We start from the raw sequence: 21,928 nt of genomic DNA, 5'->3' as shown, positions 1-21,928 counted from the left end.
CAAAAGGTTATATTTTTATGTAGAAGGCATGGAACAGAACAGTAAGGCGCAAATTTGTTATTAGTGGAAGCAAAAACTCATTGATGGAAGAATGCCTACACTTCCATGTTTTTCTGCAGGGGGAGAAAGCAACCACTTTATAAGACCTAAGAAAGGAGGATTTCCACAAAGAGACAAAACCGTGTTATGTTGTTATTGAAATGGCCTCTGAAAAGACTGTCTAATTCATGCTAAGCAATATAAATGAAGGGAAGAGAAACCACGAAAAATTGAGACCTGTCAAACCACCAAGAAACTGGTATGAACAATTCACATGTCATTTGACACTGTGTCAAAGGTTAAATGCCAGAGTGTTTCCTTCTTGAGGGCTCATAAAAGTATCTTACAAACAATAAAATCTGAGATTCAATAAAATATGGTATTCTTCAGACCTTTCCTCCTATTTCATCACTGTTTTCATATTACTTAACGAAAACGAAAACATCGAGTTTATCATACAGCAAATTATCCTCATACCAGTGAACATTTAAATTAGTTTCAACTTGTCACTATTATACATACTGTTGCAAACAGAATATTTGTAGACTGACAATTTTTCTTCTTTCATAACATTTCCTAAGCTTACTCCAAGGAACTTTTTCCTTTGGCTGTGCCTCCAGGCTTTAGCCATCTTAATCCCCTGACCAGGAACTGAACCCAGGCCTTTGGCAGCCAGAGTGCGGGATCCTAACAACGGGATCACCAGGTAATTCTCTTATGGAACATTTTTATGGCTCTTTTCCAGAAAATGTTGAACAAATTAACCAGATTATCAGCACTAAAAGTATCAGTTTTTCCATGGTTCAACAAGCCATATATTGCTTTTGAAACTTCATTGTGCTCATTTAAAACATGGAAAATGTTGTTGAGTGTGCCCTTTTTTTGAATACTCAGTTCAGTTGTTCCGTCATGTCCAACTCTGCAACGGCATGGACAGAAGCGCACCAGGCTGCCCCGTCCATCACCAACTCCCGGAGCTGACTCAAATTCATGTCCATTGAGTCGGTGATGCCATCCAACCATCTCATCCTCTGTTGTCCCCTTCTCCTCCAGCCTTCAATCTTTCCCAGCATCAGGGTCTTTTCCAATGAGTCAGTTCTTCAAATCAGGTGGCCAAAGTATTAAGAGTTTCAGCTTCAGCATCAGTCCTTCCAATGAATATTCAGGACTGATTTCCTTTAGGATTGACTGGTTTGATCTCCTTGCAGTCCAAGGGACTCAAGAGTCTTCTCCAACACCACAGTTCAAAAGCATCAATTCTTCGGTGCTCAGCTTTCTTTATAGGCCAACTCTCACATCCATATATGACTACTGGAAAAATCATAGCCTTGACTAGATGGACCTTTGCTGACAAAGTAACGTCTGTGATTTTTAATATGCTGTCTAGGTTGGTCATAACTTTTCTTCCAAGGAGCAAGCATCTTTTAATTTCATGGCTGTAGTCACCATCTGCAGTGATTTTGGAACCCCCCCAAAATAAAGTCTGCCATTGTTTCCACTGTTTCCCTATCTATTTGCCATGAAGTGATGGGACTGGATGCCATGATCTTACTTTTCTGAATGTTGAGCTTTAAGCCAAGCTTTTCACTCTCCTCTTTCACTTTCATCCAGAGGCTCTTTAGTTCTTCTTCATTTTCTGCCATAGAGTGGTATTATCTGCATATCTGAGGTTATTGATATATTTCCTGGCAATCTTGATTCCAGCCTGTGTTTCATCCAGCCCAGCATTTCTCATGATGTACTCTGCATATAAGTTAAATAAGCAGGGTGACAATATACAGCCTTGACGTACTCCTTTTCCTATTTGCAACCAGTCTGTTGTTCCATGTCCAATTCTAACTGCTGCTTCTTGATCTGCATACAGATTTCTCAAAAGGCAGGTCAGGTGGTCAGGTATTCCTATTTCTTTCAGAATTTTCCACAGTTTATTGTGATTCACCCAGTCAAAGGCCTTGGCATAGTCAATAAAGCAGAAATAGATGATTTTCTAGAACTCTCTTGCTTTTTCGATGATACAGTGGATGTTGGATATTTGATTTCTGGTTCCTCTGCCTTTTCTAAATCCAGCTTGAACATCTGCAAGTTCACAGTTCACATATTGCTGAAGCTTGGCTTGGAGAATTTTGAGCATTACTTTATTAGCGTGTGAGATGAGTACAATTGTGTGGTAGTTTGAGCATTCTTTGGCATTGCCTTTCTTTGAGACTGGAATGAAAATTGACCTTTCCCAGTCCTGTGGCCACTGCTGAGTTTTCCAAATATGCTGGCATATTGACTGCAGCACTTTCACAGCATCATTTTTAGGATTTGAAATAGCTCAACTGGAATTCCATCACCCCCACTAGCTTTGTTCATGGTGATGGTTCCTAAGGCCCACTTGACTTCGCATTCCAGGATGTCTGGCTCTAAGTGAGTGATCACACCATTGTGATTATCTGGGTCCTGAAGATCTTTTTTGTACAGATCTTCTGTGCATTTTTGGCACCTCTTCTTAATATCTTCTGCTTCTGTTAGGTCCATACCATTTCTGTCCTTTATTGAGCCCATCTTTGCATGAAATGTTCCCTTGGTATCTCTAATTTTTTTGCTGCTGCTGCTAAGTCACTTCAGTTGTGTCCAACTCTGTGTGACCCCATAGATGGCAGCCCACCAGGGTCCCCCGTCCCTGGGATTCTCCTGGCAACAACACTGGAGTAGGTTGCCATTTCCTTCTCCAAGGCATGAAAGTGAAAAGTGAAAGTGAAGTCGCTCAGTCATCTGACTCCTAGCGACCCCATGGACTGCAGCCTACCAGGCTCCTCCTTCCATAGGCTTTTCCAGGCAAGAGTACTGCAGTGGGGTGCCATTGCCTTCTCTCAATTTTCTTGAAGGGATCTCTAATTTTCTTGAAGATTTCTTGAAAATAATTTTTCCCATTCTATTGTTTTCCTCTATTTCTTTGTATTGATTGCTGAGGAAGGCTTTCTTATCTCTCTTATTTCCTTGCTATTCTTTGGAACTTTGCATTCAAATCTTTTCTTTTCTCCTTTGCCTTTTGCTTCTCTTCTATTCACAGCTATTTGTAAAGCCTCCTCAGACAGCCACTTTGTTTTTTTGCATTTCTTCTTCTTGGGGATGGTCTTGATCCCTGCCTCCTGTACAATGTCACAAATCTCCGTCCATAGATTATCAGGCACTCTATCAGATCTAGTCCCTTAAATTTATTTGTCACTTCCACTGTATAATCATAAGGAATTTTATTTAGGTTATACCTGAATGGTCTAGTGGTTTTCCCCACTTTTTTTTATTTAAGTCTGAATTTGGCAATAAGGAGTTTATGAGCTGAGCCACAGTCAGCTCCTGGTCTTGTTTTTTGCTGACTGTATAGAGCTTCTCCATCTTTGGCTGCAAAGAATATAATCAATCTGATTTCAGTGTTGACCATCTGGTGATGTCCATGTGTAGAGTCTTCTCTTGTGTTGTTGGAAGAGGGTGTTTGCTATGACCAGAGCGTTCTCTTGACAAAACTCTATTAGCCTTTTCCCTGCTTCATCTATACTCCAAGGCCAAATCTGCCTGTTACTCCAGGTGTCTGTTGACTTCCTACTTTTGCATTCCAGTCCCCCATAATGAAAAGGACATCTTTTCTGGGTGTTAGTTCTAGAAGGTCTTGTAGGTCTTCATAGAACCGCTGAACTTCAGCGTCTTCAGCATTATTGGTCAGGGCATAGACTTGGATTCAAAACTAGTATTTTGAATACTAGCTTGTTTAAATTTTCTTTTTTAACAGTTGTTTAATTCCTTTTTATTCTGGTATGAATTGTGTATTTTTTGCCCATTCATTCATTTGCAACTTCTTGGTGTTCTTATTTACTTGAGTAAGTTTTAAAATATTAACTATCTGCCACAGTTAATATGCTGTGGACCCTTGAACAGTAAGTGTTTGAACTATGTACGCCTACTTATATGCAGATTTTTTTTCACTAAGTACATACTACAGTACTACATGATGTGCAGATGGTTGAATTCTCAGATGTGGAACCAAGGAAACAGAGGACCAACTATAAAGTTATAAGCAGATTTTCAACTATACAGAGGGTCAGCACTCCTAATGCTCAACTTGCTCAAGGGTCAGCTATATATTGCAAGTGTTTATTTTTAGAGTCATAAATTTTAGAAATGAAAAGTACCTAAGTCCAAATCCTTCCTTTCATAACTGAGAAACAAATCTAACAAGTTAAATGATTTGCTGAAAGACATATGCCTACCCAATGGCAGGACCAGTAGTCAAACCTTGATAGTATGGCTCTCTATCCACTTTTCTTTCTACCACACCATACAAAAAAATTTTTAATCTCCTATTGTGTTATGAGTATAAGAACAAAAGTATATTTACATTACTCTCAGTGTGGTTTACAGCAGTGATTCTGTTCAGGGGAAAAGAGGGTTATAGGCCTCTTGTATTCTCAAGAGGCCTATAAGAATCTCCAGAGGATTTTTCCTCTCTGTACATATTACCTCCCAGGCACCCACAGAATACTATTATTAACTAGGGGGAGGGAACATGCGGGAGGGTTGGCCCTACATCCTTTCCTTAGGGGAACCATCCTTCCCTCACTATATAATAATCCAGTTTAGACGACATGGTGCAGGTGGAACTTCTATCCTACTTCAAGCAGAGACATGTAATCCAGGCCTACCAACAAAATACTTCATTCCCTTAGCCACTTGACTGCTCACGGATGGGCAGATCTTAATGAGGGTCAATAAGAACCCTCTTTGGAGCTTGTGCTGAGACTATAAACTAGGAGGGTCATGTAGACTTGACAGACATCTTACTTAGGGACTTCCCTGGTGGTCCAGTGGTTGAGTCTGGCTTGCCATACAGGGGACAAGGGTTCCATCCCTGGCCTGGAAAGACCCCACAGGCCTCCAGGCAACTAAGCCCTGTGTGCCACAACCACTGAAGCCCTCGTGCCCTAGGGCCCTTGTTCCACAACAAGAGAAGCCACTGCAACTGGAAGCCCACACACTGCAACTAGAAAGTAGTCCCTGCTCGCCGCAACCAGAGAAAGCCTGTGCACAGCAATGAAGACCCTGCAGAGCCAAAAACAAACAAATAATTTTTTAAAAAAGATTAAGTGGCTCTTGTGAATGATTACAATAATTTTATCCTGACACTTTCATGATTGAATAAACATTTACAGCCAGTATAATACTATTCATCACTGTGCAGAACTCAATTTAAAACAGCTCATTTTAGGGACCTCTCTGATGGTCCAGTAATTAAGACTGCATTTCCACTGCAGGGGGTACAAGTTTAATCCCTGATTGGGGAACTAAAATTTTTAAAGAAACAGGCCATTTTAGAGACAGAGAGTTTAACAGAAGTTTTTTTAAAGTGTTTTACCTAGACAGCCTGCAGGAAGGTTTCATTTTGCTTATTAGGCAACCTCATGAACAGGGTTACAAGGTTAGATAAATAAAGCAAAGTCCTTGAGTGCGAAAAAGGTAATTTTATGCATACCTGAGAGTTCAGTCAGTTTTTCAGCTCTTTTACTCTTTGTTACAATTATTCCAATCTCAAAATAAAAACAAAAATGATTATTAACTTAAATTACTTTTTCTTGATAAGAATGTATGTAACTAAAATAAATGACTAGTTAAAAAGGAATAAGTAACATGTGAACAACTTTTGACATAAATTTAGCTATGAGTTCACTGTATATTGTTTAACTTCTAGAGTTATCTTGCTTTTCATTGACAAGTGTCACAGTAACTTGTACACAATCTGAATCACTTAAGTGATAGAACATATGTCCAATGTTTTAAAAAATACATTATATTTGGCAATAATATCAGGATGCTAATTCTGAATTATATCACTTATCTACATACCTGACTAATAGGATTTTGATCAAAATATTCCTCTACGAAGTATTCCAGCAACTGTTTAAAGAAAACAAAAAGAAAAAACTAGGTAACAGCAAAATAACAACACAGAGAACAGGTTTTGTGAAATCTATTTATCAAGCATTATTTCTTATGATTTTTAAGCTTACAAAAATATTAAGTAGTAAAGATATTAATAAATAAAATAATGCATTTAAAAATATTAAATAAATATAAAAATTAAAATAGTAAATAAAATTGAATTTGAAATGGTAAGTGATGAGACAGGTTTAAGCTCAGCCTTAAAAGATGGAACCATTCGGACAAGTAAGACAGAAACAATCTAAGTAAGAAAAAGATTCAAAAAAGACAAACAGGAAAATGAGCAAAACAGAAGATGGGCTTGAATAAGTTAGGAATAATATGAATCTATTTATAAGCTGAGGAGATTAATTCAAGTAAGTCAAAGGAGAATGAAGATTCAATAAAGAAAAGGACTAACTGACGAAGCAAGATCCTAACGTGGAGTGGAAGTTAAGAGCATAAATAATTAGCGATTTTGGTAAGTAATCCAGAGTAGCACTTCTACTTAGCTATAGTTTGCATTACCTCAAAAAAAAAAAAAAAGACTGCATTCTTTAAAAACATTTCTTTTGGAATTCAGCAGCCTTCCTCACAGGCAATACAAATCAGAATAATTTTAGTACCTTTAATGTACATGTCAGTCTATTTGGCTTTAAATCTTGGTCTTCCATTGTTCTTGATCCATCTACTACCACATATAGATGGCGCATCTACCAAAAATAAAATCCCCCAAATAAATAAAACACATAAATAAAAACAATTTTCAAACACATTTTTGACCAACAAGTAAAAATGGCACTTAGCATTTACATATTCTACATGTATATTTTTAACATATTCCTTTAAAAAGTTTATTCTATTTGAGCCAGAATGTTTGTGTAACTCAAACTAGTTCTGTAGCAGTAAAGTGAAAAAGAAAAACATCATACCATTCCAAGTCGAACTTGTCCATGGTGCTCAAATACCCTGTTAAAAGTATGCAAAGGTTTTAAGGAAATAACATATACTACCTGAAAGATCATTACAACTTTTCAACTAAAGTGCAGTTTTCTAGGGAAGTAAATTATTAACTTACGGGATGCATATAATTATGTGTATTTGAGATAAAACGCTGAAGATGAATTTCCCTGATGAGGCTCTAGGTTGCTGGGTCTACCCTCGCTATTTAAAAGGCTGTAAGTGAGGTTCTCTGAAACACAGCTCAAATGAAGTACTGGGGAGTGGGCAGAGGTGGACAAAAACCCTTAAAGGAATTTTACCTCTGCAACACACACAAAGGTTACGTACCTTTTTCTCTTCGCTTTGAAGAGAATGTCTTCAATTGTAGCTTTAAGTGATCCTGATTCATCTTCTTTAAGAATTTCCCTGTAGGGAATATTTAATTGTTTAAAAAGATACACTATAATTTTATTAACCCAAGAGAAAGGAAAATATGTCCACACAAAGAACTGCAGCTGAATATTCACAGCTACATTATGCATAACAGCCAAAAATTATATCTAAATGTCCATCAAATGGAGAAAGGATGAATAAAAAATATGGCATAAACATATAACAGAATACCATTCAGCATAAAAAAAATGAATTACTTACACATGCTACAATATGGATGAACTTAAAAACAGCATGCTCAGTTAAAGAAGTCAGACAAAACTGACCACATATTATATGATTACATTTACATGAAATGTCCAGAAAGGGCAAATCTAAAAAGACAGAAAGTAGACAGATCAATGGTCGCCTAGGACTACAGGTGGAAATGGAATTAATTGTATATGGACATGAGGGTTATTATTGGAATGATAAAAATGTTCTAAAACTGGTTTATGTTGATGTTTTCACAGCCCTGAAAATTTCTAAAAATCGCTGAATTATACATAAGATACAGATGAATTTTAACATGTGTAAAATATACTTCAAAAGTGTTGTTGAGGGAAAAAAAAAAAACACCTAAAACAACGTCTAAAAGGGAAGAGAGAGTAATAATGCCCTACTTACCATGTTCTTTCATAGCCTCCTTCCCATCGCTTAGTTCTTTCAGGCTCTTCATCCATTTTGTTCCTTACATATTGTAAAAAAGTCATTAGACTGTGAATTTATTAAAGATGATAGTCACCAGATGTATATAATTAAATTTGAAAAGTAAAGAGAGGGAAATAAACATACAAAGCAAAAAAAAGAAAACTCAGACTGCAAAGTCATATTATTCTTTGCAATTTATTCAATAATTGTAGTTGAATGCAAATATGTTTAAATCCTCATGGAACTTTTTCATATCCCCAAGAAAGAATGTGAATATTTATGCTCAAATTTGGCACCAATATAAATAAGCTTCTCTTTACAATTAATAAAAAATAAAAATGCATTAAAGATGTGTCACAGGACAGAACCACAGAATTATGAGAAGTGGGTACAGGTATAGACGAAACAACACGAGCTACAACTGCTACTTCTTATCACTGAGTGATAGATACATGGTGATTCATTTACTGCCTCTCCATCTTTGTGTCTGTGTGAATTTTTTCATAATCAAGCTTCTTTAATAAAATTTACTTTATTCATAAATGATAAATGTTTATGGCTCCTAATTTTTAAAAATCTATCTTAAATTTTTTGGTCACTCCTCATGGCACACAGGACCTTAGTTATCCCACCAGGAATCAAACCCACACCCACTGCACCGAAAGGCAGAGTCTTAACCATTGGACAGCCAGGATAATTTTTTAAAATAATACAATGGCAAACCTACACTATAATCCCAACTATTAAAAGAAAACGGAACCATTTAGTAATTCAATAAACAGGACAAATGGTTTTGAGTGGATGTTAGGATTAAGGATGATTGGGTTTTTGTTTATTCTTTTCTGTATTTTCATATTTTCAATATAAATGTGCATTTTTTTTAATAATCAGGGACAAAATTGGTGTTGGGAGGCATCTATTAACCATTTGTTGCTGTTTAAACTCTAAGTCACATTGGACTCTGCATTCCCATGGACTACAGCCCGCCAGGCTTCTCTGCCCATGGGGTTTCCCAGGCAAAAATACTGGAGTGGGTTGCTATTTCCTTCTCCAGAGGATCTTCCCCACCAAGGGATTGAACCCACACCTCTTGCATTGGCAGGCAGGTTCTTTATCATTGAGCCACCTAGGAAGCCGCTCTATTAACCATAACCAAGAAATAAACACCCCATCACATTCACACCTCCACCCTCCCCAATGGAATCTCCCTCTCCACCTTACATTCTCACTTTCAACTTCCTTCTTTCATAAATGAAGGATCAAAGGAATCTTAAGTGCCAAGACATTAAGGACAAAACAAATCCCATCAATGGCAGGGGAAAAGATTAATTTTTGTGATAAGGACAATAACCAAGACCCATTCTCCACTTGCCTTCCCTGGTGGCTCAGATGGTAAAAAATCTGCTTGCAATGTAGGAGACCCATGCTCAATCTCTTGGTTGGGAAGATCCCATGGAGAAGCAAATGACTACCCACTACAGTATTCTTGCCTGGTGGATTACAGTCCATGAGGTCACAAAGAGCTGGACGTGACTGAGCGACTAACATTTTCATTTTCACACTACTCATTCATTGTTCTATAGAAAAATATACTTAAAAATCCAAATAAACGTAGACTTTTATAAATGAACTTCTGGAATTAAAATCTATTGATAAATTGAAAACTGCCTTTATGGCATCACTGCTTTCTTGGCACCTGCTACAATCAGATATTGTTTACTAAACTTCTGAGGATTCAATTGTTTCAGGAGATCAGGTGTTCCACTTTAGTATCCTGAAATAACAAGAAATGACTTAGTTTTGACATCTGTGCTTTCTCAACACACTTATATTGGTGCCTTATAGGCTTAATGGAGTGTAGTAACACATCATGCAGCGACGAAACTGAACATTTTGATCTTCCATGGAGGTGTGTTTGTATTTATCGTGAATATAAAAAGTCAAAAGCTTAAATTCTTAAAGATGTGGTTACTGCCGTTCATCACATCAATATTTAAACTATTTTTAGTTTATGACTTTTAATTCCCTCAAAGTTCAGAAACAACGTGAGAACCAATGAGCAGAAGCTGCAATCTGGAACACCTCTGGCTCACTGCATACAAGAATTTCTTAATTCGAACTGACTGCAATGAGAAATTACAGGGATAGGACAGAGGTAATAAGATCCTCATAACTGCAGATGTTCAAAGGGAAGCTGGATGTTTACAATGCAAGCAGTTAATAGAGAAGGGATTTTATGCCGCCTGGAGAAAGATGTACTTGGTAACCTCTTAAGCAGCATCTTCAACTGCCTATGACTGAATAGTCCACCTTCTTACAAATATCGCTGGGAATCCACTCCAGAAAAGCCACTGCCCTCAGGAGAAGCCTGGTGGTGGGATTCCTTCACATGTGCTCAGAATGTTACATGTAAACAATGAGATTTGCACCAAACATCGCAATTTATGAAGCTTTCCCTAACAGCTAAACTTGCCAAGCGCTTTGAGAGAGGCAAGGGTGATAACAGTCCTGCTTTTCAGGTGTGGAACTCAAGGCTCAGAGGTTGGTAACTCTATTGAGGCCACACAGATGGAGGCTGGTCACAAGCTAAACCCAGGGCCGCATTTGCGTCCTGCCTTAGGAAAAGAGAGTCACTCTCCGAACTGCTGCCCTAGATAGATGCTTCTATGCAGCTTCATAGACGGAAATTCTCCTTCTCCTCCACACGCTTCCACACACCCTTCTTCCCTATGAGGCGTTTCGGGATCATTCAGCCTCCGCTCCCAGCCTTGCTTCCTAGGCGGCGGTTGTCCGCCGCGGCTCCGGGAAATCCTCTACCACTGACTTACCTGTCCTGCCGAGCTCTGTTCTCCCGGAAGTTCTGCTCAATCCGTTCTAAGTGCTCCGCCGAAGTCCTTCCGCCGCGCGCGGTAGTGACGCGCAAACGTTCCGACTGCTGGGAGTGGCGCTTGCTCGAGCCGGGCGCTCACTGGCCCGGCAACCTTGTACTGACTTTGGGTGTGGGAAGCACCTCCTGCACCCTTCCCGCTATTCACAAAGAGGCAGGAGGGTGGTAGCCATTCGCTCTTGGAAATTCGGAGGCCTAGTAGCCGTCCACACAGGATCTGAGGACTGGATGACCCCAGCGGCAGTCTCAGCTGAGCCAACTTGCAGTGCAGCGGTTTTCCGGAACTCCTCTGCTGCCCGTGCTAAAAGCCACAAATACTTATTGAGCACCTACTTTGGGACTGATACAGTTCTAAGTACTGAGGAAATAGTAGTGAAAAACTGACAAAAATCCGTGCCCTCATGACATTGTGAAGAAAAATATACTGTATCAAATGGTGATGGTGCCATAGAGAAAAATGAAGCAAGGAAGAGGAAAGTGAAAAGTGAAAGTGTTATCGCTCGGTAGTGTCCGACTCTTTCGACCCCATGGATTGTAGACCGCCAGGCTCCTCTGTCCATGGAATTCTCCAGGCAAGAATACTGGAGTGGTTAGTCATTGCCTTCTCTGGGGGCTCTACCTATCCAGGGATCCAACTCATCTCCCGCATTGCAGGCGGATTCTTTACCATCAAAGCCACCAGGGAAGCGGAAAAGGGTTGCAGTTTAAAATAGGTGCTCAGGGAACTGCCGTCCATCAGCAGCTCCTTTTATTTATCCCCAGAAGAAAAGGTCTTATTGTTTAATGGTGTTGTTGTCTTTAGAGGAAATTAGCATTACTGATTCCCAGTGCCAGTTGGCTTCCATCGTTGCCTTCCTCCACATCTTTGACTTCAAGACTCTATATACAGACTCCACCCCTTTCCTTTTCATTTCCTTGTCTCCTCCCTCCTTTCCTTCCACAATCTCCACACTCCTCCTGTCTCCCTCTCTGTTCTGAATGGCTATTCTGTTCCAAGACGGGATACAAACCCACCGGACAGACAGCTGCCACCCAAGCCCCAAGCTTCTCATTTGTGTTTACCATCCAGCTGACTGGGAAGACTATGGAAAACCAGGAAAAGGACAGAGGGTTTGCCAATAGATTTAAATTAAAGCATATTTGTGGACAGGAGGCTGAATTATTCAAGCTCTTCCCAACTGTGAAGTTCACTCTCCTCTAAATATCTTTCAGTCTCAGATCTTAGCTCAAGTAGGAATGGTATTAAGGAAAAACAAAAATGCATAAATCCATGGTAATCTTTTGCCATTATTATGACTAACATAATATTTTGTGTACAAAGTGGTAGAAAAAAGAAACAATATAACCTAGCCAAACATTTCAATTTGTAAAACTAAGGAGCAACTTTAAATAATGGAACAATCTGTTCTTTGCCCATGGGTGGCTGGACACAATCCACAGAGTTAGGAAATTTGTAAATGGCTCAGCCAGTGGATCAAGCTGAAATTCAAACTGTACAAAGACTGGGAGAGGTGAATCTGGCTACGGCAATACCTTTAGATGGAACCTCAATCATTCAGACTCATTAAAAACCTCCAGAATTGCTTATGAGTATCTAATAATCTTTATCTTGATGTTAACTCTATACCATCTTTTAAAGCATTTGTTCATTACCTGTGAATGGTCTTAATGCCAAACCTAATGCAGTTATCTGCCTAAAATTAAAAAGAATTTACACTGTAGAGCTGTATTCAGCACACACCAAGTATGTGGAATGGGGTTGATACATGTACTTTTAAAACCCAGTTTACTTTTAAAAACTTGTTTAAAGTTTCACCATTTGGCTTTGAAAAATAGGGGTAACTGGCCATATTTATTATTGACTTTCTGACAAGGACTGTTCTAAGTCACACATTAACTACCTTCATAACAACCATGATTTAGGTACAAGTGTCTTTTGTACATATAAGCCAACTAGGCATAGGAAGGATAAGTAATTTGTCCAAGGTCACCTGGCAACTCAACGGACATAAGTTTGAGCAAACTCCGGGAGGTAGTGAAGGACAGGGAAGCCTGGCATGCTGCATGGGGTTGCAAAGAGTCAGACACAATTTAGCGACTGAACAACAACAAAGCAACAAGAATAGGACAACATATGCATGAACAGCAAGCGGTCCCATGGCAGCAACTGGAATTTTGGGGAGACACCCTTCCACGTTTTGCAGTCACAAAAATCCTAGTTGTATGTCCATGTTCTTTTTCTAACTCCAAAGTGGGGTTATTTTCACATTTTCTAAAAACTACCCCAGTTACTTAGGTATTTTTGTTTATGAAAACTATTCACACTAGAAAGAGATGTCATATATGTCCTTCATCTAGAAAAAGATGTCATATATGTCCTTCATCTAGTTTATTAAAACCATGAGCTGCCAGCAGATTGAGTTTAGATTCCTCCAGCTCAGTCTTGGAAAACTTCCAGATGTACAAGCTGGATTTAGAAAAGGCAGAGGAACCAGAGATCAAATTGCCAACATCTGCTGGATCACAGAAAAAGCAAGGGAATTTCAGAAAAACATCTACACATCTGCTTCATTGACCAACCTAAAGCCTTTGTGTGGATCACAAGAAATTGTGGAAAATTCTTAAAAAGATGGGAATACCAGATCACCTTAACCTGTCTCCAAGGAAACCTATATGCAGGCCAAGAAGCAATAGTTAAAACTATTGGAACATGGAACAATGGATTGGATCGAAATTGGGAAAGGAGTACATCAAGGCTGTATATTTAACTTCTATGCAGAGTACATCAAGTGAAATGCCGGGCTGGATGAGACACAAACTGGAATTAAGATTGCCCAGAGAAACATCAACCACCTCAGATATGCAGATGATACCATTCTAAAGGCAGAAAGCAAAGAGAAACTAAAGAGCTGCTGATGAAGGTGAAAGAGGAGCATGAAAAGGCTGGCTTAAAACTCAATTCAAAAAACTAAAATCATGGAATCCAGTTCCATCACTTCATGGCAAACAGATGGAGAAAAAGTGCTAACAGTGACAGATTTTTTTTTCCCTTGGGCTCCAAAATCACTGTGGACAGTAACTTCAGCCACAAAATTAAGACGCTTACCCCTTGGAAGAAAAGCTATAACCAACAGAGACAGCATATTAAAAAGCAGAGACATCACCTCGCTGAAACAGATCTGTATAGTCAAAGCTATTATTTTGCTAGTAGTCACATATGGATGTGAGATTTAGACCATAAAGAAGGCTGAGAGCCAAAGAACTGATGCTTTTGTATTGTGGTTCTGGAAAAGATTCTTGAAATTCCCTTGGACAGCAAGGAGATCAAATCAGTCAATCCTCAAGGAAATCAAGCCTGAACATTCATTGGAAGGACTGATGCTGAAGCTGAAGCTCCAATACTTTGGCCACCTGATGCAAAGAACCAACTCATTGGAAAAGACCCTGATGCTGGCAAAGATTGAAGGCAAAAGGAGAAGGGGGCAATAGAGGATGAGATGGTTGGATGGCATCACTAACTCAATGCACGAGTTTGAGCAAATTCTGGGAGACAGTGAAGGACAGGAAAGCCTGGTATGCTGCAGTCCAAGGGCTCACAAAGAATCAGACACGATTAAGTGACTGAACAACAGATGGGAGATACTTCTATCCCAACTCTGAAGCAGGGAGATTGTCTGCTTCAACCTCAACTTAAGATCCCTGGAGTCATGGTTAAAGCAGTTTTCTGCCCTGACTCTTCTTTACACAGGCATACCCATTCAGGCATTCACAGATACTGCAGATCTTCTACATGAAGCACCTTACGCTAATGAAAAGTACAGATAACTATTGAACAATGAGGGAGCTGGGGGTGCTGATCCTCCAAGCAGTCAAAAATCCACATATAACCTTACGGTTGGCCCTCTGCATTCATGGATCATATAGTATGTGTTCAATGAAAAAAAAAAAAAAATCCACACATAAATAGACCCACGCAGTTCAAACCCAAGTTGTTCAAGGGTCCAGGGTCAAATGCACTCAAATTTATAACAGGATTAATAACAGCAGACAGAACAATCCAACCTTATCCAACCTGATCCAACCTGCTGATTTATTAACAAAGTCAACCTAGAATGGGAATATAGAAGGTAATATTCCAACAGATCATCCCAATCCTAGTTTAGTCACTTGCTAATCAGACAATGGACCAATTAACCTATCAAATCATTAGTTTATCTGTAAAATGAGAATGAGAAATGGTTATGTCAGGAGGCTATCATAAAGATTAAATTAGATTCCATATATGTGTATACTATGTTACTACAAATACTTATAGTTTTAAATTTATTTCAAAAAATACAAAGCACATATGACAAAATATTAACACTTGTTATTTCTGGGTGGTGGGTTTAAATGTTCATAGTTTTCTGTGTTTCTTTAAATTTTTCCAAATAAAAAGAAATTAAAATATTGATCTTATCTACTTGTAATCCAGAATCACACATGTAAGGGAATCACTTTATGTTGTGAATTCTCATCAGACAAATCATGTGCTTTTTCAACAAAATCTTTGGAACAGTGGTTTATAGCGGAAAGCATAATGCAAACATAACCACAGAAGATCAAAGATGGAAGAGATCTCTGAAATCTAAGCTAAACCTCCAACTTTCAGACTAGAAAACTGCCTGAGTAGTTTTTCAAAATTATATCCCACTGGTTAATGCCAATCCCCCAGGGGAATTCCCTGGCAGTCCTGTGGTTAGGAGGGCTTCCCTGATGGCTCAGTTGGTAAAGAATTCACCTGCAATGCAGGAGACCTGGGTTCAATTCCTGGATGGGGAAGATTCCCTGGACAAGGGCATGGCAACCCCCTTCAGTATTCTTGCCTGGGAAATCCCATGGACTGAGGAACCTGGCAGGCTACAGTCCATAGAGTCGAAAAGAGTTGGACACGACTTAACAACTAGACCACCACCACCACCACCACCAATGGTTAGGACTCTGCACTTCCACTGCAGGGGGCACAGGTTCTACTCCTGGTTGGGAAAGCCAACACTCCCCTCCATCCTGATCCTGACTCCTGGAGTGGTCAAGAGTGTAAGTACCACATTTGGAAAATGATTTTTTAAACTTTCAAAGTCCAATTTTATGGCACAATTTTATAATGCAAACTCATGCTACTTGATTTTCTGCATTCAGCTGAATAGCTTTGTTTCATCACAACACTGGCAAACGTGCCTTCGTAAACTATGCTGACTTCCTAGAATAGAGTTTAAACTTTAACACACACAAAAAATCAATTACATTGCTCAAGAGAGTCCTCACTATTTGGCATGACTCCAAAAGGCATGAAAAACAAACTATTACCTTCTGTAGTCAGCATGTGCAATACACGGAAAATTAAGAATTTTTCCAACTTGAAGAACTAAGTCAGTGTTATAATGGAAACCTTATTTAAAAGTTTATCTTTGGAAAATGATTCAGACTAATATATTAAAAACAATATATTTTAATGAGAGTTCTAAACTGAGGGGATAATCACAGTCAATTTGGTTAGCTATATATCCAGTATTATCAGCTAATTTTACTTTACCAGGAAAATATTGAATTAAAAAAAAATGCTGAGAATTAAAGGGCACCATTTGAAATAATTTGGTGCTTTACGATACTGGATTCCATTTCCAGACAAGTCAGCCTTCTGTTAGCCAAAGGATTTAGGATACTACCAACCAGCACAGCACCCAAAATAATTTAAAACAACAACAAATACAACTTCCGAGTGTAGTTTTCCACAGCTTAATATTAACAGCACTAATGATGTCAAAAAGGTATATTATGGAAAGAAAACACCAGGTTTAATAATTATAAAATATGTACAAAACTTGAACATTCCCAGAAGTGAATTATAAATGTAATTAGATACTTTGATAAAAAGGAAACGCCTAGTTGGCTTTAAAAAAGTATGTAAACCATCAAAGATAAAAGGCATTTAAAAATACACAACAAAATTCTAACCAGAAGGTTTAAACTTTGATTTTTCAAAAGTAAACATGTATTTACAATCTTCAAATTTCATACATTTGTTACTTTTACATGATCTTTATTACCAGGATAACATGAAATAAAAAGCTCTTAAGCATTTATACACACACAAAAAATCAATAGGGCGGTTGGTAGAATTCAGTATTCATAGTAGCTAAAATAGGAAAAGGCCGGAGACTTTATCAATGGAGTCATAAAATAGACTTAACCAAAACTGCAAGCTAGCCAACAAGCAGTTTCACTTCAAACTTTATTGCAAGGGCCCAGTTTCCTTATCTGAAAATGAATGATTATTTATTTATAAGTAACAGTTACCTGAAGGGAGAATTCTGGGAGGATTAAACTACCCCCTACAAGACCGACCCAATGAGCACACTCTTAGGTATTAAGACCTGATTGCCCAGGATGTCAAAGTTCATAGCACAGTCCACTCCAGGACCTTCCTGAAAAGTTTAAAAACCTCAAATAACAGTTCTTAACACAAGAACCAATGTTTGAAGCATAAAATCCTTAGTTGGAGTGTTCAGCCCAGTTGATTATCAAAAGCTATTTATAAACTGCTTCAACACTGATGATATTAAAGCTACCAAAACTCTGTAATGATCAGAGAGATTTGGCCTCCCGGGTTAGAGCCCAAAGTCATTTTGACTCCTGATAACATTGCAGAGATGTCAGTCAGATACTTCTTAACCTTTCCAACAATGTGGCATCTGCCGTCTATGTTTTCCGTCGGTCGTAATCTCCAACCATCTTCTTAATGTGTGACAATTTGCTCTTCAACTGTTTACAGTAATTCCTCTTACTTTTGTAATCTGCTGACTAAAAAAAAGCGGGGGGAAAAGAATCGAGTAAGTTTAATAACATAAAAACGAGTTATGTATTAGCTGCTGGGACGGCAGAAGTGAACAGCAACAACAAAAAGGGAATATTAGTCATACAGAATTGCAAGGAGCGTTAAATGAAGCGACACGCACAAGGCACCTGGCAGCACCTCTAACCACGTGAGCAGCTGATTCTCTCTGCTCAAGCATATCTCAAAGGATACACTCATTTCTAATGATTTGGAAAGCCATCAAGAAAATGTATTGGCCTTTTTGGCTAACACGTGATCTTGAAAAAAAAAATCAGTAAAGCAAGAAACTGGTTATACGGATTGACTTAGAATAAGGAAACTAGATAAATGGGGAATGAGAAGGAAATTTTACTATATACACCATTAAACTCTTGAATTAAAAAAAAAATTATCTAGCTGCACAGGTCTTAGTTGTGGCACGTGCAAGTTTTAGTTGAGGCGAGTGAACTCTTAGCTGTGGCATGTGGGATCTAGTTCCCTGACCAGGGATTGAACCTGGGCCCCCTGTACTGTAAGCTCAGAAACTTGGCCACTGGACCACCAGGGAAATCCCTTTAGTCTTGAATTTAAATTCATGAAATTTCTAGGAATTCCTTAGTCGTCTAGAGGTTAGGACTCTGCACTTTTACTGCCGAGGACCCAGGTTCAATCCCTGGTTGGGGAAATAAGATCCCACAGGCCGTGTAGTGTGATAAAAAGAAAAAGACTGATGATGCCAAGTGTTGACAAGAATATGGAGCAACAGGAATCTATAAACTGGTACAAACCAGGGACACTGCTGACAATCCCTACCCAAGGCTGGATCCCCACTGCTCAATGACCCTCCAATTTCATGCCTATGTATACACCTAGCAAATGGGTGCCCATGTGCATAGATGCTTTAAAAATCACACACAAGCTACATACTCTATGATTCCATTTATGCAAAGTTCAAAATAGGCAATACTAATCCATGATGTTATAAATTAGGATGGTGGTTACCCAGGAAATGTGTTTCAAGGGGGTGCCAGTACAGAGGTGTGTGGCTGCTTTGTGTAAGTTTGCCAAGCTGTATACTTATGATCTGTGTATTTTTAACTTCCTTTTTTACTTGTTTTATTTTTTTAAGTTCCAACTTCTTATAGTTTTCATCTTGCAATTATAGGGCCTTTTGTCTACAATCGTTGTATGTGTGACAAGGTACCAGAGTATCTAAAGTTCTCTAAAGGTATCCAGAGTCATTCTAAAGGTTAAATTAAAGACGCATACTAGAAAAGGTCTTCCTAAAAGAATCAAGAATCTTACAATCTAGGATACTTACTCCCTTAACTTGTTTCAGTCTATTGTACTCGTCGGCAGCAGCCTATTAATAAGAAACAAAGGAATGTATTTAGTGGGGCATTTTCTCTTTCAGAAGTAACACTCCTGATGTTATACTTTGGAGCAAAAACTGTCAGCTTATGACAAGAATATAAGGAGTTAAAATAAAGAAGTCTTAAAGTTCTCAAAACCTTTATGGTCAGTGGGAGGGCCTGAAGGAATCCGGTTATGGGAAATTTATGACACTGAGATGCTTCTCACGTTGCAATCACACCAGCAGGTAACTCTCTGTTCTGTGACTCTGCACTCTCCCATGGTGCAGTCCACGCACCATGTGGACCCCATAAAGCACAGCTCTGATCCCATTACCAGGATAAAACTGGGGCAAGCACCCCATTAAATTCTCTACTGATCTAGTCTCCTATCATCCCAGTGTCCTGCACATTGTAATTCCTTCAAAAAAAATTAAGCACATTCATGCGTTCAGATTCCCATTGCGTTCCCCTTATGGCTGTACTTGTGAGGGTCTCATGTACCCCCCTGCTGTCTGGAGAATCTGCCATAGTTACCTCTCAGTCAAGCCTCCCCTCAACTCTCCAGGCCTTCAGCAGACTTTATCCCTTCTCGGAGCACTTAGTTACAGTACTTTCTATACATACTGTAAAGATGACATTAGTACCACTGTTTAACTTGTTAGGTGTTGGTTTCTCTTGTTTTTTAACATGAGCTCTTTGAAGGTAGAAACATGATTGACCTTTCTAACCTCAGCACTTCCACATCAAGCACACAGTAACAGTGAATAAGCATTGAATGGACTGAGAAAGGTTTACAGGACCACAGAGAAGACAGAAAAGAAAGCAATAAACAAACTATATAAGAAGCAAATACTTCAAAACCAGCAAGCAGATCACTGCAGTTAAAAATGGCAAAAGGTATTTCATAAAAGGACTATGAAGCTCCAATAAGTACATGATGTGATTAAAAAAAAAAAAAAAGGTTAAATACTGGTATCTAAGACACAAGGCAGTCATTTTTCAGGCATAAAATGTTAGTGAGATGTGGGTCACAGAAGCCCTCTAGAGCATTACTAGCGGGGAATACAGTTGATATAATCTTTCTGGAGGGCAGTTTTGCAACAAAAGTTTACAGGTACATAACCTCTCACTCAGCAATATCACATACTGGAATTCGTCCCAGCAGATAAGCAAGTAAGTGCACAAGGCTGGAGAGCTTCACCAGTGTAGGTTCACTAGTAGGGGCAGGTCGGGGAAATGGAGAGGGAGACATACTTGAAAGTCTATTCATAGAGAATGACTATTAAGTAAATTATGGTACAATCACAAAACTGAAAATAATGAAGTTTTTTTTTAACATACAAAAATATTTTCTCAGCAAGTAGATCTTTATTATTGATAAAGATTCATTAAAAAAAATTAAGCACGTTAATGCTTTCAGATTTCCATTGTGTTTCATAAACTGTTGTTGATAATCATACACTGCTGTTGAATAAAACAGCAAAATATAAGCAATGTCAGAAAATATTTAAAAAGAGAAACCTTCACAACGATGGGAGTAGGTCAGAGAAACACAAGAGGCAACTGAAAGGGTTCCTAGTGGTCCTCGCTAAAGCAACTCAATCAACAAAACTACGCAGTGCTGGATTGTAAGCTGAAGTTCAGAACAGATATCCCTGCATCTACACTGATATAAATGATTAAATAAATGGAAGTGACAAATTTCCTGTGCAGACAAATTCCAAGTAACTTGTGTAGGTATACTGCCTTTAAAGAGCTGGAGCATAATTCCCTGATTTCTTAAGCGTGATCTATGCAGAGTGACTTCCTTCCAAAGAGCACAACACAGAGAGGGGACGTAAGAAGTAAAGAGTAACTTTACATGGACAAACACGACCCCAGACAGGTGATCAAGGGAAAAAAATAAAGACAAGCCACAAACTACTGTTGAGTTAAAAAAAAAAAAAGCAGGAAGGATACAAGTAAAGCTTATGATTCTCTATCAAAGATCACTTCTAGGTACACTTCTGCAGGGAGGGGACATTTTAACAACTAATATTTTGGTTGAAAAAATTTAAGACAATCTATTTTTCTGTCTTCCATTCTGTATTATTTGAATTTTTTTTTACAGAAAGAGTAAACTCTTTTCTGTTTATAAATAGAAAAATTAATGTAGCTATTTTCTTTTAAACAGGAAGGGATATATGTACAGATTATTTTTTTATAAATCTTAACTACATTAGTACACTGTTCCATTTCAAAAATACTTTAAGACTGGATTTCAATTATTATTCAATGAAATTACAGTTTGGTAATTACTAGCAAAATCTGTATCAATACTAGTATAAAGGATAATGTAGCTCCATAGACTAGAATAAAATTCTATGTAATATCTAATTATCAGGTTTGAATTTACCATGTACTCTTCACTTTCTTCTCTATAGTCATCCAGTTCTTTATCCAGACGAGAGAGTTCTTTATTGACCTCATCAAGTTCTGCTTGTAGGCTCTTATATTCCTGTAGGCCAGTGTCAAAACTTCTCTTGTAGAGTTGTCTTTGTTGATCTGAAGTGATAGGTGGATATTCCCTAAAAATTCAGAGAGAAAACGATTTTTTATATATCCTTAGCAGACTTAAGTTCCACAAAGATAATAAAGCTGGTGGCATGTGGAGAATGACATTCTCTTGGTTTTCTTTTTGTTGCTATTGCTTATGGATAGAGGAAGGTGGGATACAAAGAAGTTCTTTTAAGAATGATTATGCTTCTTACACTGATGCTCATCTGTTGTTTTTTTTTAAAACTCTGCTTATTGGTTTTTAGAAATAAGTGTTGAAAA

The 21,928-nt window shown here is 38.4% G+C and overlaps 2 protein-coding genes and 1 non-coding gene across 12 annotated transcripts in view; 1 reads left to right on the top strand and 2 right to left on the bottom strand.

Moving 5' to 3' along the window:
- Positions 1-16,222, bottom strand: part of LOC102285488 (general transcription factor IIH subunit 2) — an 85,336-nt gene extending 69,114 nt beyond the window's left edge. For 6 of the 7 annotated variants that reach the window (XM_070357567.1, XM_070357561.1, XM_070357566.1 and 3 more), the window contains exons 1-7: positions 10,845-16,222; positions 7,993-8,055; positions 7,282-7,359; positions 6,924-6,960; positions 6,618-6,704; positions 5,917-5,967; positions 5,546-5,600 (exon numbers count right to left, since the gene is read on the bottom strand). In XM_070357567.1, coding sequence (XP_070213668.1) covers positions 5,546-5,600; positions 5,917-5,967; positions 6,618-6,704; positions 6,924-6,960; positions 7,282-7,359; positions 7,993-8,048 — 364 coding nt within the window. In that variant the 5' untranslated portion in view covers positions 8,049-8,055; positions 10,845-16,222. Of the gene's footprint in view, positions 1-5,545; positions 5,601-5,916; positions 5,968-6,617; positions 6,705-6,923; positions 6,961-7,281; positions 7,360-7,587; positions 7,702-7,992; positions 8,056-10,844 lie in introns of those variants that run through there. The other variant, XM_070357563.1, reaches the window with a different exon arrangement.
- A 151-nt stretch (positions 16,223-16,373) lies between these two features.
- Positions 16,374-21,928, bottom strand: part of OCLN (occludin) — a 46,894-nt gene continuing 41,339 nt past the window's right edge. For all 4 annotated transcript variants that reach the window (XM_070357569.1, XM_005889348.3, XM_070357570.1 and 1 more), the window contains exons 7-9: positions 21,507-21,678; positions 19,078-19,119; positions 16,374-17,743 (exon numbers count right to left, since the gene is read on the bottom strand). In XM_070357569.1, the coding sequence (XP_070213670.1) occupies positions 17,642-17,743; positions 19,078-19,119; positions 21,507-21,678 (316 nt within the window). In that variant the 3' untranslated portion in view covers positions 16,374-17,641. The remainder of the gene's footprint in view (positions 17,744-19,077; positions 19,120-21,506; positions 21,679-21,928) is intronic.
- Positions 18,369-18,441, top strand: TRNAK-UUU (transfer RNA lysine (anticodon UUU)). The gene has a single exon. It is a non-coding gene; the product is annotated as a tRNA-Lys (tRNA).

The sequence above is a fragment of the Bos mutus genome, chromosome 20, assembly GCF_027580195.1.
Source record: "Bos mutus isolate GX-2022 chromosome 20, NWIPB_WYAK_1.1, whole genome shotgun sequence".
NCBI lineage: Eukaryota > Metazoa > Chordata > Mammalia > Artiodactyla > Bovidae > Bos > Bos mutus.
Note: the sequence above shows the minus strand (reverse complement) of the source record. Positions and strands in the feature narration are given on the sequence as shown.